At 38.3% G+C, this 15,101-nt stretch overlaps 1 protein-coding gene across 2 annotated transcripts in view; it reads right to left on the reverse strand.

Moving 5' to 3' along the window:
- The window catches only part of hipk3b (homeodomain interacting protein kinase 3b), an 88,516-nt gene that overhangs the window by 11,981 nt on the left and 61,434 nt on the right, over positions 1–15,101 (reverse strand). For both annotated transcript variants that reach the window (XM_052152012.1, XM_052152011.1), the window contains exons 4-7: positions 9,892–10,011; positions 5,739–5,825; positions 4,285–4,469; positions 3,751–3,907 (exon numbers count right to left, since the gene is read on the reverse strand). In XM_052152012.1, the coding sequence (XP_052007972.1) occupies positions 3,751–3,907; positions 4,285–4,469; positions 5,739–5,825; positions 9,892–10,011 (549 nt within the window). The remainder of the gene's footprint in view (positions 1–3,750; positions 3,908–4,284; positions 4,470–5,738; positions 5,826–9,891; positions 10,012–15,101) is intronic.

The following is a 15,101-nucleotide window of genomic DNA, read 5'->3' on the forward strand; positions in this document are numbered from 1 at the left end:
GCCATGGACTCTCGATTTTCATAAGGGAATGCATGCTATTGCTAGCTAAAAGTTAGCTAACTAGCATAACCATACAACATAAATTAGTAATGTGACATAAAAATATGATGTAAAACTGAGGCAATGAATAATGTTAATGTTAAAGACACATAAAATCAATTCAAGGCTACTTAATTGGGATTTAAAAATAACTTGATTCCATTATGTTGAAATTACGTGAACAATTTGTTTCCCGACAAAGACTTAATGAGATAAACTAAGTGAAAATGTTGATGTAACTTAATTGATTCATGTGGAACCGATGTACATGATTAAATCATTTAAATTCAAAGCATTTTTTTATGCTTTTTTCGCTAATTGTTTATGCAATATTTCGTTTTTTAATTAATTAAATTTGCAACTTGGATGGACATTGATTATAGTGACTTGGGGATGGTCCCTTTGACTTGGGCCAGGAAGCTACCATCTTGTAACCATTTGCCAACACCCTAGCAACCACTTAGCAACACAAAGGCATTTTGACCAAATACAAGATTTAGCCATTGTTTATAACTCTTAAACAGGTCGAAATGACCCAATAAAACTGTAACAGGACGGTTGACAAGCTGTTTTTGCTGCAGCAGTTTTGAGACTCTGTAATGACTGAACAAAATGAGTGTTGGTTGGCTTTAGCCATTCTGGAAATAAAGGTTCAGTAGTACCTAAAGATAAATGTTTGTAGGAACAGCCATTGTAGTGCACTGCATTCAAATGTCCCATAGGTGGCGACAGGGCGCTAACAGAGACTGTATTAGAGAAAGATGCATATGCTCAGAGCGGGCAGACAGGAAAACAAATCTCGGCCTTTAGATCAAAGATCAGTCAACTACAAAGTCTGGTTACTGAATAACAGCAATTACGCTTAAGGGTGTGAATGTGCTCGAAGACACTGGCAAAAGCATTTATTTCAATATTTTGTTTCAATATCAACCCTATCAAAGTAAATGTTGACGTTAAAACAGCTGACCGGCTCACTTCCTGTACTTTAAGGAGGGCCATATTTATAAGATAACTGAAGAGGTCACTGAAAATGCATTAAAACGGTGTGTGTGTGTGTGTGTGTTAGTGCTGTAGTAAAGTTTTTCAGCTGTGTCTCTACTTAGCAACCGAATGCTCTCTCCTCGTTGCCATGATGTCAGCAGTGTTGCCGTGACAACGGCAGTTAGGCAACACATTTGTGAGATCTTAAAAAGACCACAATGCCATTTACAGAGTCATTTACACTGACATAAACATATCCACAGTAGCCCAACATATAACCTGTTTTAGAGTCAAACATACAGTATACTGAGGTTTATTATAATGTAGTGAGAGCAGAGGCAGCGTGTTGACATGTTCAGTGGCAGCCTGTCATCACCTCATATTGTGCACATCATATTGTGAGGAATGAGTCAACGTGACTAACAACACGTTAACAAAATAAGCAAGAAACAGCCACAAACAGAAAAGACTTTGAGAGAAAAGAAAGGGATTATAAGACTGAGCAGCAGAAACTAAAGGATACGTGATGATGTAATTACTTTATCCAAGCACATGATGCAGCACATAGACAAAGTGTGCACAAAACCTTACAGAAACCAGTGTTGGGTCAGTGTTTGAGATTGCACTAAAATCATTCATTTTCTTAAATCAGTGTTCGGTCTTGTTTTCCTGGAAAATATCTTCAAGGACCAGAATGAACAATTCAGTCATTGTTTACTCACCCCTGTGTTGTTATAACCCTGTATGACTTACTTTCTTTTTCTTAACACATAGGGAAAAATTGTGAAAAGATTTTGTGCTCAGTGATGTCATACACTGGCAGTTTATGGTGACCACCTCATCAAGCTTCAAAAGAACACAAACGTATAATTCAAAAGCCTAATAAATTATTAATGAGACTCATGATTGTTATGAAAGCATTCGATAAGGTTTGTTGAGAAACAAAATTAAATCTAATGTATTATTCAGTGAAACTGTTGAACGACTGTTGATTTCTTGTGCGTGTTTATGTAGGGCACGACAGCAACAGTTCACACAATGCCCTTGTGACATTGGGGCATTCAAGTTAAAACTTCTTTTGTTCATCTGAAAACAGGTGCTAGTGACAACAGAAAAAAACACAACTGCACAGAAAACAGAACATACTAAACATGTCTGAAGAGTTTGTAGTTGAAGAATTTATGCATTTCTATGCCCAGCCTTATTTTTTTTAACAGAGTACACTGAAATCAAACAGAAACATAGAGGAGGCTACAGGCAGCCACAGAGAAACCGTGTCCTAACCTGACAGCAAACGACACGTGAGAAAAGTGATCATAATCAGAGATAACCAGCAGTGCCTAAAAATCGAGAGTTCATGGCGAATTTGCTGCAAATTTAGTGGCAAAGTTAATTTTAACATGCAAATGAGCTTTGTAGCCAAATTGTCCATTGTTGCCAAACGTTTTCCGGAGATTCACCACTACCAGCGAAGAGCTTCAAACTTTTGGCCAACAAAAAAAAGAAAAAACAAACAAACAAGCCCTTACAAAACTGAACCATGTTTTCACTATAGAAAACCCTTTTGTAAATGTGTAACCATTTTTGTGGCGAGAATGTTTTTAAAAACCATATTACATGTACTTTTTTTCTACCATAGTTTTGGTTTTCCTGTAGAATTACTAATGTTTAATAATGAATATCATGTTTAAAATATGGTTGCTGTAGTAAATACCATGGTACATTTAGTGGAAATAGTTTGACTACAAATACCATTGTTGAACTATAGCTACTGTATTAAAACCTTGGCAAAATATGTAGTTACTATGATTTTACTACAAATACCTTAGTTCAACTATGGTTCATGAGGAAAAATAGTTCAGTTTCACACGACTTATATAAAAGGTATTTTGAAGAAACCCAAAATAATTGTGAAGGAATACAAAGCTTCTTGCTAGGGAACGCAAAACTATTTCAGAAAATAAATTCCCTCCCTGTCCTCTAAGGGGCTCTGTACTGTAGTTACAAAATTAGTGAGGTTTATGCTTAAAACAAGAAAAGTAAATAAAATAAATTTGACTAATACTGCTTTGAACTGCATAGGTCCAATAATATGCTAAATTATTAATGTTACATATTGTTCAATTATTATTAATTATTATCGTGCAAAAACTGTGGTAGTCGAAAACCATTTTTATCTCTGTTGCAAGCGAATCTGTCTTCACTTTGTCATATTTACAGCAAAATAATGTAGAGTTTGACTGGACGCACTGGTTAAAAACGACTGTGTTTGAATGATGCAGTATCCAGGCCACTAGGTGTCAGTGTAAGCCGTACTTCAACATACTTCAGAAAAATACTGAGTGCACCTTTAACAATACTGGCACTGATTCCAGTAGCTTTAAGATTCTTTTAATATTATTGAGGAAGAATTATTTCAGACTTCAACAGAACAGATATAACAAATCTATATGCTTTTGATTCACTTAAAAGAACCATAACGAGCAGAAAGTCATGAAAATCTGGTTTCTGTATTTATTTTTTTAAATACTTGGGGTTCTCGGTTCCAAACCCTTTTACATCAACAACAAAAAAATATTTGCAGGATTATATGGTTAACTGAATTGCATTATTTTCATTTAGCATTGTGTTTCTCAGCTGTTTGTGACCTTATCAAGAGTCCTGCAACCCACCAGTTGAAAATCAGCGATTGAATGTTCCAGACGGTAAAACAATGTTTTTATGATGTACCTGAGAGTGAATGCTGGTCATTTTGCAGAAGGGTAGGGTCAGGCTGGGTGCTACGTTGCTGTTCGGGACCGTCCTGACAAATGGAGGCTTGGTCCGGCTGTCATATGCACCTGGGCGTGAGCAGCACATGTCCATGATGTGAAAACACGATTTAACACTGCAAAAAAGCAGAGAAGAGAGCCTTCAGAACATAAGAGTGTGCACTTTGAGTCAATCGTACTGGAAGTGTCTTAATCACAAGTGGACAGTGCTAAATATCAGCGCCAAATGTTTTGTGATCCGATCATTCAAACCACATTCATTAGTGGTCAGAAACGGATGTGATCACATTACATTTGTCATTTAAACACTACATCTGGCCAAACATTCAAAGTGCCATCTACTTACCCATCAATAATCAACTGCACTAAAACAAGGGTCTACATTTTTCCAGTTATGTGCAACAAGAAAATAACTGTCCTATCGCCCGATATGTACGCTAATACTAGATGTAATCTGGACCATAAACATGATTGGGAGTGAAAAGCTGCTCACTGGTTGCTGTGGGGGAAGTCCAGCAGGTGCTGCAAAGTGACAAAGGGATGCGCAAGGGCGTCACTCGGGGCGATTCTTTCCTCTGCGTCAATCAACAACATTTTCTTCAGCAAAGACACAAACTCTGCACGGTCCACCTTCTCTGCCAATAAATCACAGCTTTCCAGATTCATAACAAGATTTACCTGAGAGACATAAAACCACAGGACTGTTAGTTACCAGAGCAGCCAAACTGGTCTTGACAGTTCATAGTACTTTGAATATAATGAATATAAGGTTTTGCGTACAAAACTTGCATTAACTTGCAAAAACTCCCCAGTGCAAAAATAGCACTTATTTGAAACAAAGCTGTGAAAACCAAACACGTTCTTGCGTTAAAAAAAGTTAGACGCAGAGCAACGAGTGAAACAGGATGCAGGTATTTTTTGACAAGTTCTTTTAACTTGATACGGCCTGTAAGGTGGATTCTCATTGTATGGTCATTGAGGCACGTATGGTCACCTATGTGCAACAAAATTTTGCAGCAAACAAGGCATGGGCGGGCAAAAAACTAATTACCAATCATCCTCCTTTTAATTCTGCACTTTATACCCAGTGAGAGTGAAGAAACTTGCCACTAAAATGATATCCTTTTTTATTGTGAATATTTAGTCCACCAAACTTGAACTCCATGCAAAATCCGCGAGGGGATTTTCTTTGCCATCAAAAGTTCATTGCACGAAATTTACGAACACACATATTCCCATTGAGATGACTGTATTTCACAGTTAAAAGGTAAATGTGACCGCGCCTTAATATGATTTGTATAAAACCACTTTGCTTTTGCTACGTTTATGCCTCTTATCCTAACCAAAACCTTTTCTCCACCTAAAAAAAAAAAAGAGCATTTCGAAAACAAACTCTATTACTTTTATATTACTACTTTTCAAAATAATAACATTAGGGAACTGAAAACAGACAATTGAGGATTTGAACTTAAAGGCACAGTGGCCCAAAAAAAACCAAAAAACAAAATAATAATTGAAAAGTATCATTATTTTTGGCACAACAAAACCTTTTCTAACAATATAAATGGACTTCATAAAAAAAAAATGTAAATTTTTTTTTTTTTAAGTGTGTACTGCCCTGCAAAGGCAAAATGCAGAAACTGCAAAACCAAGTTGTAACCAAAATCGAATCTCTTCGACTGATTTCTATTTTCAGAACTATTTTCAGATTCTGAGAAAACGAAGTGAGGCTATTTTATAATCTACATTTGGCTGGACAATCAAAAACGTAAGCTATTTTTCTCAGATTCAGTGTTGGCGTACTTACTCTGGCTTTGTAAGGCAGTTTATTACTCTCGGTTCTGTGTATCATTTTACCATCTTTAAACCAATTCCACAGAATTAGACAGATCTGCCCCCAGAATCAGTGCTGAAAATAAAAGATACAAAAAAGAGTTGTGTACATACATGCGCAATGTCCTCCAGACAGCTGAAGATGTACTTCCTGGCTTCTTTTGATTTGAGCCTAGTCTCTGTCTCGTGCTCTTCTGTGGACTGAAGCATAAATGAGCAGCATTTCAAGTCAACTACTCAAAACTGACCATACTTGTACATTTTCAGGGCATGTTTTCTACAGATAAAAATGTTTGATTTCAAAATTGTTCATCAAAATGTCATAAAGGGTAAAAAAGACAAAATGAGAAACTATATTTCACAAAGAAAAAAAATCTGTTTTAGGCCAATTGAATTGTTTTGAATTTTTACATTATTTTCATGACTATTACGCAGATTTCCCCCTCAAATTATGCAAATTTGTGTCATTTGAAAAATAATACAGTAGTGAAAATCATCCACACACATAATATATTTATTTATTAATAAAACCATCATAAATTAAATTTAGTATAACACGCTCTTCACAATTAATTTTTTTTAATTTTTGCATTACAGTAAATAGACAGATACTTGATATTACAGTAATAGACAAAAATGATGTGCTTAAATGTCATGAAAACAATCATCTTTATGCAAAAAAAATTATTCTTGTTTTATTTGATTTTATTTGATTTCTTCAGTTTATGTGAGATTTGCTCAAATAATCCATTTTTGAAATGACTTTTCTGCTGATGTAATCTAGGTCGTGTGGGCGTGAAAAAGAATAAACTAATAATATTACAGCTAACGCTTCATCATACAATCAAATCCTAAAGATAAAATGGGGCCCAGCCCAGTGTTCATTTTCATGCAGTTAAAAAAAATGTGCCATAACTTTTTATACTTTTTTTATTTAGTCAGTATTTCATACTCATGAATTTTAGTCTGTTTTACTCTGACTAAAATGGCATATCATTTTAGTCAACAAAAACAGCATTTTACCAGAGACGGGCCACCTCTAATAAAATTAATGGGAGAAATTGAAACGCACAACAGTCAACGGATGTAGAAAGGATGTCCCACCTTACAAGTAAAAGAGCCAATCAACTGTTAGATATAGACAGCTGTACAAGGAAAATTGCGTTATTTAGCGTAATCTGAGGTAAAGACGCTACAATGTTGTCAGATTTTACTAATGATTTAAAATCTGGTCTGTGATTGTAATCTTGTCTAACTGTTTTGGAGATTTCGGTCTTTCCCCTTTCACGTAGATAGGAGCTGCTCTTGTAAGCCGCTTGTTTACTTAGAAAAATAGCTGCCCAAGAGTTTTCCAAAGATGGCCGCCAGGGGACTGACTTGCTAGAAAGACTTTGATTATACAGTGCATCTGGAAAGTATTCACAGAGCTTCACTTTTTCCACAATTTGTTATGTTTCAGCCTTATTCCAAAATGGATTAAATTCATTATTTTCCTCAAAATTCTACAAACAATAACCGATAATGACAACGTGATAAAGTTTGTTTGAAATCTTTACAAATTTAAAAAAAAAAGTATTCACAGCCTTTGCTCAATACTTTGTGTAAGCACCTTTGGCACCAATTACAGCCTCAAGTCTTTTTGTGTATAATGCTACAAGCTTGGCACACCTATTTTTGGGCAGTTTCTCCCATTCTTCTTTGCAGGACCTCTCAAGCTCCATCAGGTTGGATGGGGAGCGTCGGTGCACAGCCATTTTCAGATCTCTCCAGAGATGTTCAATCAGGTTCAAGTCTGGGCTCTGGCTGGGCCACACAAGGACATTCAGAGTTGTCCCGTAGCCACTCCTTTGTTATCTTGGCTGTGTGCTTAGGGTCGTTGTCCTGTTGGAAGATGAACCTTCACCCCAGTCTGAGGTCCAGAGTGCTCTGGAGCAGGTTTTCATCAAGGATGTCTCCTGTACATTGCTGCATTCATCTTTCCCTCGATCCTGACTAGTCTCCCAGTTCCTGCTGCTGAAAAACATCCCCACAGCATGATGATGCCACCACCATGCTTCACTGTAGAGATGGTATTGGCCAGGTGATGAGCGGTGCCTGGTTTCCTCCAGATATGACACTTGCCATTCAGGCCAAAGAGTTCAATCTTTGTTTCATCAGACCAGAGAATTTAGTTTCTCATGGTCTGAGAGTTCTTCAGGTGCCTTTTGGCAAACTCCGGGAGGAGTGGCTTCCATCTGGCCACTCTACCATACAGGCCTGATTGGTGGAGAGCTGCAGAGATGGTTGTTCTTCTGGAAGGTTCTCATCTCTCCACAGAGAAATGCTGGAGCTCTGTCAGAGTTACCATTGGGTTCTTGGTCACCTCCCTGACTAAGCCCCTTCTCCCCCGATCGCTCAGTTTGGCCGGGCGGCCAGCTATAGGAAGAGTCCTGGTGGTTCCAAACTTCTTCCATTTACGGATGATGGAGGCCACTGTGCTCATTGGGACCTTCAATGCTGCAGAAATGTTTCTGTACCCTTCCCCAGATCTGTGCCTCGATGCAATCCTGTCTCAGAGGTCTACAGACAATTTCTTGGACTTCATGGCTTGGTTTGTGCTCTGACATGCACTGTTAACTGTGGGACCTTATATAGACAGGTGTGTGCCTTTCCAAATCATGTCCAATCAACTGAATTTACCACAGGTGGAATCAAGTTGTAGAAACATCTCAAGGATGATCAGTGGAAACAGGATGAACCTGAGCTCAATTTTGAGTGTCATGGCAAAGGCTGTGAATACTTATGTACATGTGATTTTTTTCATTTTTAATTTATTAATAGTATTCTGTCATCATTTTCTCACCATCTTGAGCCAAATCCATAGGACATTTTTTCCATGAATGTATTTTTCCATTTATGGAAAAAGTTGCAATAAAAGTTAATCTAACATCTCTTTTTGCACTCAATGGTATTATTACTGTGAAAGTTGTAGTTAAAGGTTTCTAAATGTGTTTAGTCTAATAGTCTTTTCAAATACTAAAGTTTATATTTAAGAAAGACTATCAACATTAGCATAACCACAGTGATAATGTGGAGCCATCCATGGTCTGATTGTTGCTTTATTACAAATGCCACTTTTAAGAAATGGTATACCCAATGGTAAACTTTCATGACGGCAAGTACTATTTAGAATTGTTAAATGGGCTGTCATCTGGACTTTTGTGGAAAAATTTATAAATTATTGACAGTTTTCCTCCCGTTCTATCCTACTAATGTTCTAACTGGTCATGTTTGACTTCAGATATAAAGGTGAGTTAAATCATTAGGATTGTGTCCTGCTAAACTCATATAATTCTCTTTCAAATAAAATGTCCAAACAAATGCATGCAGTTACAGTCTTCAGTTACTTTAATCACGTATTACGAGGTAGAGGATTTTGGCTAGTGAAAATGCTGAGTGGCTAGTAACCTTGGAAAACTAATAGCCACAAAAGTGTTCATGTCAAGCCCTGGTTGTGGATATAGTGGATCAATGTACAGGATGTTTTGACTGAGGTAATTAACGGTTTAGTAAAGTTTATTTTACGGGTGTTCACCTCTTTAGCTCCCGCAGCTCAAATACAAAAAGTTTTAGTGCATTGCTAATATATTGCAGTATTTTTATTTATTTATTTGTCGTTTTTCTATCAACAGTATGTTTGAATAAAAACATTTAAGTATTCTTATGATGTGTCTCTTTTTGTCTCGTAAAAAAAAAAAGGAGCATTTCATTGGCGAGAATAACACTGGACCCGCCTTACATTATTTCCTTCTGAATATTCCATTTCATACAGAAATACAGTACGCCATTAACCCCATGAAATCATGTGACAAGTGCAGTTTTCTTTCAGATTTCCTATATTGACCAGAAATTTGGGCAGGACACGTTGAAGGTCTCGTCACACTTTTTTTTTTTTTTTATCCAATTGGCTTAGGTACATCGTCGTCATGAACCATGATTTGCTACTTGCTAGTTTGTTGCAGGTGTTATCAGGGGGAGGGAGAATTTCATTCTCAAGAGCATTTGATTGGACAAAGAAAAACGATGTAACTTTTGGTTCATTTTCACAGAAGAGAAAAAGTGTACATTTTGAAATGTGTATATTTTATGTGCAAGTTGATTTTGGCAACTTTTAGGAGTACACAGGCATTTAGAAGATCTCTTGGGGACTTTAAATGCTTTGCGAATGCTAATTCGTTTTGTTTTTAAATAGTGGATGTCACATGTGTGTCATGGCATTTTATCTTACTTTGAGTCTCCAGGCCGCATATGGTGAGTCGGACTCGCGACAGAAGAAGCGAGTCGTCTTCGTCCCCGCATTTAACAGCTGCTCTCCTGGCAAACCCTGCGTCTGAGAGATGTAGCGAATCTGAGGAGAAACACAAGGGTGAACGAGTGAAACACAGCTCTCTGTTAATGTTTAAACACAAGGCAGCGTAAACAGATGTGTCAAAAAAAGACCGTCATGTTCTCAATAACACATTTAGAGTTCGGCACATGTTGTGAAGAACACCCAGAAATGGGTGGTTTACAGAATCGTCTGTATGTGAAAACCCATGGGAGGGTGTGTGTGTGTGTGTGTGTGTGTGTGTGTGTGTGTGTGTGTTAGTGGTTTTGCAAACGTTCTGACGTCAGAGGCACCATGGTGCAAGCGAAAGATCTATTAGATGCTAAGTGTTACACTGGGACAGCAGAGGTGCAAGAATTCTGGCATGTCTTAATATCACATCATATGACCCTTTGACCTATGAAAACATATTTCTCAGATCTAAACAGCTCGTCAGGCACGAAAAAGTATCCAAAAAAATACAACTCAAAAGTATAGAACATCTGCACCACATCAGTTGCATCACAACAGTTTGAAATATTTACATGTTTTCAGCCAAAACTTGACACTTAAAGCAATAGTTCAATCAAAAGTTACAATTTACAATTACAATTTAGCTGTGGATGTTTATCGTTGAGGTGTTGGATGAGCGAAGTATGATGCCATCATGCTTTCAAGCAAAGCCAGGTGGGCAATCCTTGTAATATTTAGATTCTTATTGAATTCTACTTTATTGACATTGACCTTATTCACAGTAGTATCTTTGAAAATGAGGCTTTGAACACTGTATAAATCCATCAAAAAGCTCTAATTTTCCACAACTCATGCTGTCTGGAGTTTTTTTGTCTACTCAATGTTTCTTCAGCAGAACAGTCCAAAAACAATTTGTTCAATTTGTACACCCGTCAAAACACAAAGATGGTGCTTAGGTCCATTAGGTTCTTGTTATACCAATGGATAAGGACCTGTTTTTATGGTGGTAACCGGTAAGGAAATGCAAAGTGGTACAAGGAACTCTGAAGCTTATCAGACCAGTATGTGTATGTGTGTTAAATAGCTGAACATTGGCAGAGCGTATTTTAGAAAAATTAAACTTTTACCACTTTTTTTTCTTCTAAATAATAGCATGTGAAATGAAAAAATGTGATATAAATTTTATGTAGACTCAAGAGTTTATATACACTGACCAGCCACAACATCGACTAGCTCAATACAATGGCACCTGTTGGGCGTGGGATATATTAGGCAGCAGGTGAACAGTCCATTTACATTTATGCATTTGGCAGACACTTTTATCCAAAGCGACTTACAGAGCCCTTATTACAGGGACAATCCCTCCAGAGCAACCTGGAGTTAAGTGCCTTGCTCAAGGACACAATGGTGGTTATGGGGATCGAACCAGTGACCTTCTGATTAACAGTTTAGTAATTTAGCCCACTACACCACCACCACGTCTTGTGGGGTGTTCCCGGTATGCAGTGGTTAATACCGAACATGAGTGGTCCAAGGAAGGACAACCGGTGATCTGGCGACAGGGTCATGGGCGCCCAAGGCTCATTGATGTGCGTGGGGAGCGAAGGCTGGCCTGTCTGGCCCGATCCCACAGAAGTGCTTGTGTACTACAAATTGCTAAAAAAATGAAAACTGGCCATGGTAGAAAGGTGTCAGAACACACAGCGCATCGCCGAAAGCACCAACAATGGGCATGTGAGCGTCAAAACTGGACCATAGAGCAATGGGAGAAGGTGGCCTTTTCTGATAAATCCCATTTTCTTTTAGATTATGTGGACGGCCGGGTGCGTGTGCGTCATTTACCTGGGGAAGAGATGGCAGCAGGATGCACTATGGGAAGAAGGCAAGCCGGTGGAGGCAGTGTGATGCTCTATGGTTTCTGGTGGGAAACCTTGGGTCCTGGCACACATGTGGATGTCAATTTGACACGTACCACCTACCTAAAGATTGTTGCAGACCACGTACACCCCTTCACGGCACCGGTATACCCTGATCGCAGTGGCCCCTTTCATTAGGATAATGCGCCCAGCCACGTTGACTTGACCTCCCAATTCCCCAGATCTCAATCCGATTGAGCATCTATGGGATGTGCTGGAGAGGCTCCACCTCGCAGCTTACTGAACTTGAAGGATCTGCAGCTAACGTCTTGGTGCCAGATAACACAGGACACCTTCAGAGGTCTAGTGTAGCACATGCCTCGATGGGTCAGAGCTGTTTTGGTGGCACGAGAGGGACCTATACGAAATTAGGCAGGTGGTTTTAATGTTGTGGCTGATCGGTGTATGTGCATTACCCTAATGCCGTCATTAATGGTTTCTATGTAAGCTCCAGTTGAGTGTGAATATTTTTGCTGATATTATTTTTTTTTTTTTCAATTTATTTTATTATTAAAAGCACATCTCCTTTTAAAGCACATATAAATTGTTCCCCTCGCTGACGGCAAGCGGTCCAGGCCCGAAGCAGCCCCAAATCATGATGCTCCCTCCACTGTACCTCAAGGTTGGGATGAGGTTTTCATGTTGGTTGCTTCAAGTCTTTATCTGTCACTCTGTTTTTTTTACCTCATTGAGCTTTCTTTGGTGTGCCCTTTGAGTCATCTTGGCTGGACGTCCCCTTCTAGGGAGAGTAGCCACAGTTTTAAATTGTCTCTATGGCAACTGGAACTGTGGACAGATGAATATCTAAACTCTTTGAGACAACTTTGTAACCCTTTCCAGCTTTATGCAATGCAAGAATCCTTGATCATAGGTCATCTGATTTGCGAAGCATGGTCCACGTCAGCAGATGCTTCTTTTGAATAGCAAACTCAAAATGTTTGAGTGCTTTTTATATGTCAAAGTAGCTCTAGCCCACACCTCCAATCTCATTTCATTAATTGGATGCCAGGTTTACCAACTCCTGACTCTAATTAGATTTTGTTGATGTCATTAGCCTACGGGTTCACATACCTTTTCAAAACTACACTGAATCTTTGAATAATGTATTCAGTAAGTTCAAGAACAATACAATGATCTGTGTGTTATTAGTTAAACAGATTAAGTTTGATCATTATTGTAACTTAGATGAAGAGCAACCAAATTTTAAGACATTTATAGACACATAATACAGGTAATTCCAAAGGGTTCACATACTTTTTCTTGCCACTGTAAATGGGTATATTTTATAGTACATGTGATTTTCCAACAATACTGACGTCTGTTCAACGCACATGCACACACTTTAAAAAAAACTAAGAACGCCACTAACGCCTTTACATGGCCACCTAAGCCATGTTCTCCAGGAGAAACCCAGGTGTGTTAAACCCCTTCTCTTAATCCATTAAATGGCATTCTCATTTACATGACGTTTCAGAATGCCACTTTCTGCAAAAACCCTGGAATAAACCGTTTTATTAAATTCCTGTTAACGGGGTCTCTGAAATTGAACCCACACGACTCACTCTTTCTCTTGCGGACACACTGGCTCTCACTCATTTATCAAATCACTATCCAATTATGTTATCATGATGTATCACAATATATTGAATCGTGACATGTCCCAACATGTCTCATAACATGATGATAGTTGGTAATACCCAGCCATAATGCTAGCATTGCGATGCAGATGTATTAGGGGTCGTAACTACAGGGAGGGCAGGGCGGGCAGCTGCCCTAGGGCCCGGGGTGAGAGGGGGCCCGCAACAGTCGACCAAAAGGAACCATAAAAATTACTGCAGGCCTGACAGGTGATGATAAATGACCCAGCCTCCCCAAGGAGTGGGCCCGACAGGTCCTTTGCAATGGGACCCATACAAGTTACACCACTGACCAAAGTATACTCCGACCTTTAGATTAACAGCTTTATATTCACACACAGATGTTCCACTTCAGTACTGTAACAATATTCATGCATGTCCAAACCGGCAACACGTTTTCATATCTATAACCAGGGTTACTGTAGATTAAAATGTTTCATTTATTTATTTATGTTCAATACGTACTTTAAATTTAGGCTAGTTTTTGTTCATTTTAGTTTTAGTAAAATGTTTATTTGTTTTCTATTATCTAATTTAAGCTTTTTCAGTATAATTCTTTTTTATTTTAGTTTAGTATTTTCGAGCCACCAAAATAATTTAAATATGTTTAATCCTGCTAAATCTCTTTTTGGTTTTATAGGATTTAATCGAGATATTTTTAGATATACTTTGCTTAAAAAAACAAAACAGAATTTTTAACATAACTCCAAAACTAATTTAGTTAATTTTGGATTCATGAAAATTTTGTAGTTTAATTTTTTCAGATTATTTGTATTATTTTTCAATTATGTATTTTATTTTTCTGTCAATACAATGTTTTCATTTCATTTTCATTAATAAAAATAACACTGCATATCAACAGTGGTCTAATAGTCACTTGCTGTAAAATAATGGCGGTGTTGATGGAGGGTGCCACATGCCTGTGAGATGAGCCCCTGCTATTGGTGCCGTAAGGGGGTGTTCATCGCTACTATAAATATATTTTGCTGTGTGGGATTAAATTGAACACCCCCATGAAGGAGGCGCGTGGATTAGGAGTGTGCAAGGGAAGGGATGCCACAGGCCATTTTAGTCCATAAACTGGAATCACACCTTGACCAGATGGGTGGCACCCTTCACTAATATATCAGGGGTCATCGTGGAAATATCAGGCCTCATCTGAGTTTACAGATTCACCATAACATGTTAGATAGACTTCAGTTTTTCTCCAATGAGTGAGTAGAGGCATACGGGTGTCAATCACACACGAACAAACATCAAATACAATTACAGTATGCCCATTTACAACATCTGTCCTCTGTAAAATTAAGCATAACTGGAATAGCCTTTTCACCCGAAGAGCGTCAGGACGAAAAATCACGAATCGGCAATAGAAATCAAAAGTAATTTTTCCACACAAAACTTATTCAGTGCAATCAAAAGATGACTGGGTCAGAGCATCTCTGAAATGACAAGGCTTGTGGGGAGCTCCCGGTCAGCAGGTGTACCTAATGATATTGGTTCGAGGAGGAACAAACCACAAACCGGCGACAGGGTTTTGGGCTCATTGATGGGTGAGGGCAGCGAAGGCTATGCCATCTGATCTGAACCAAGACAAGGTCTACTG

The sequence above is a fragment of the Xyrauchen texanus genome, chromosome 21, assembly GCF_025860055.1.
Source record: "Xyrauchen texanus isolate HMW12.3.18 chromosome 21, RBS_HiC_50CHRs, whole genome shotgun sequence".
Taxonomy (NCBI): domain Eukaryota; kingdom Metazoa; phylum Chordata; class Actinopteri; order Cypriniformes; family Catostomidae; genus Xyrauchen; species Xyrauchen texanus.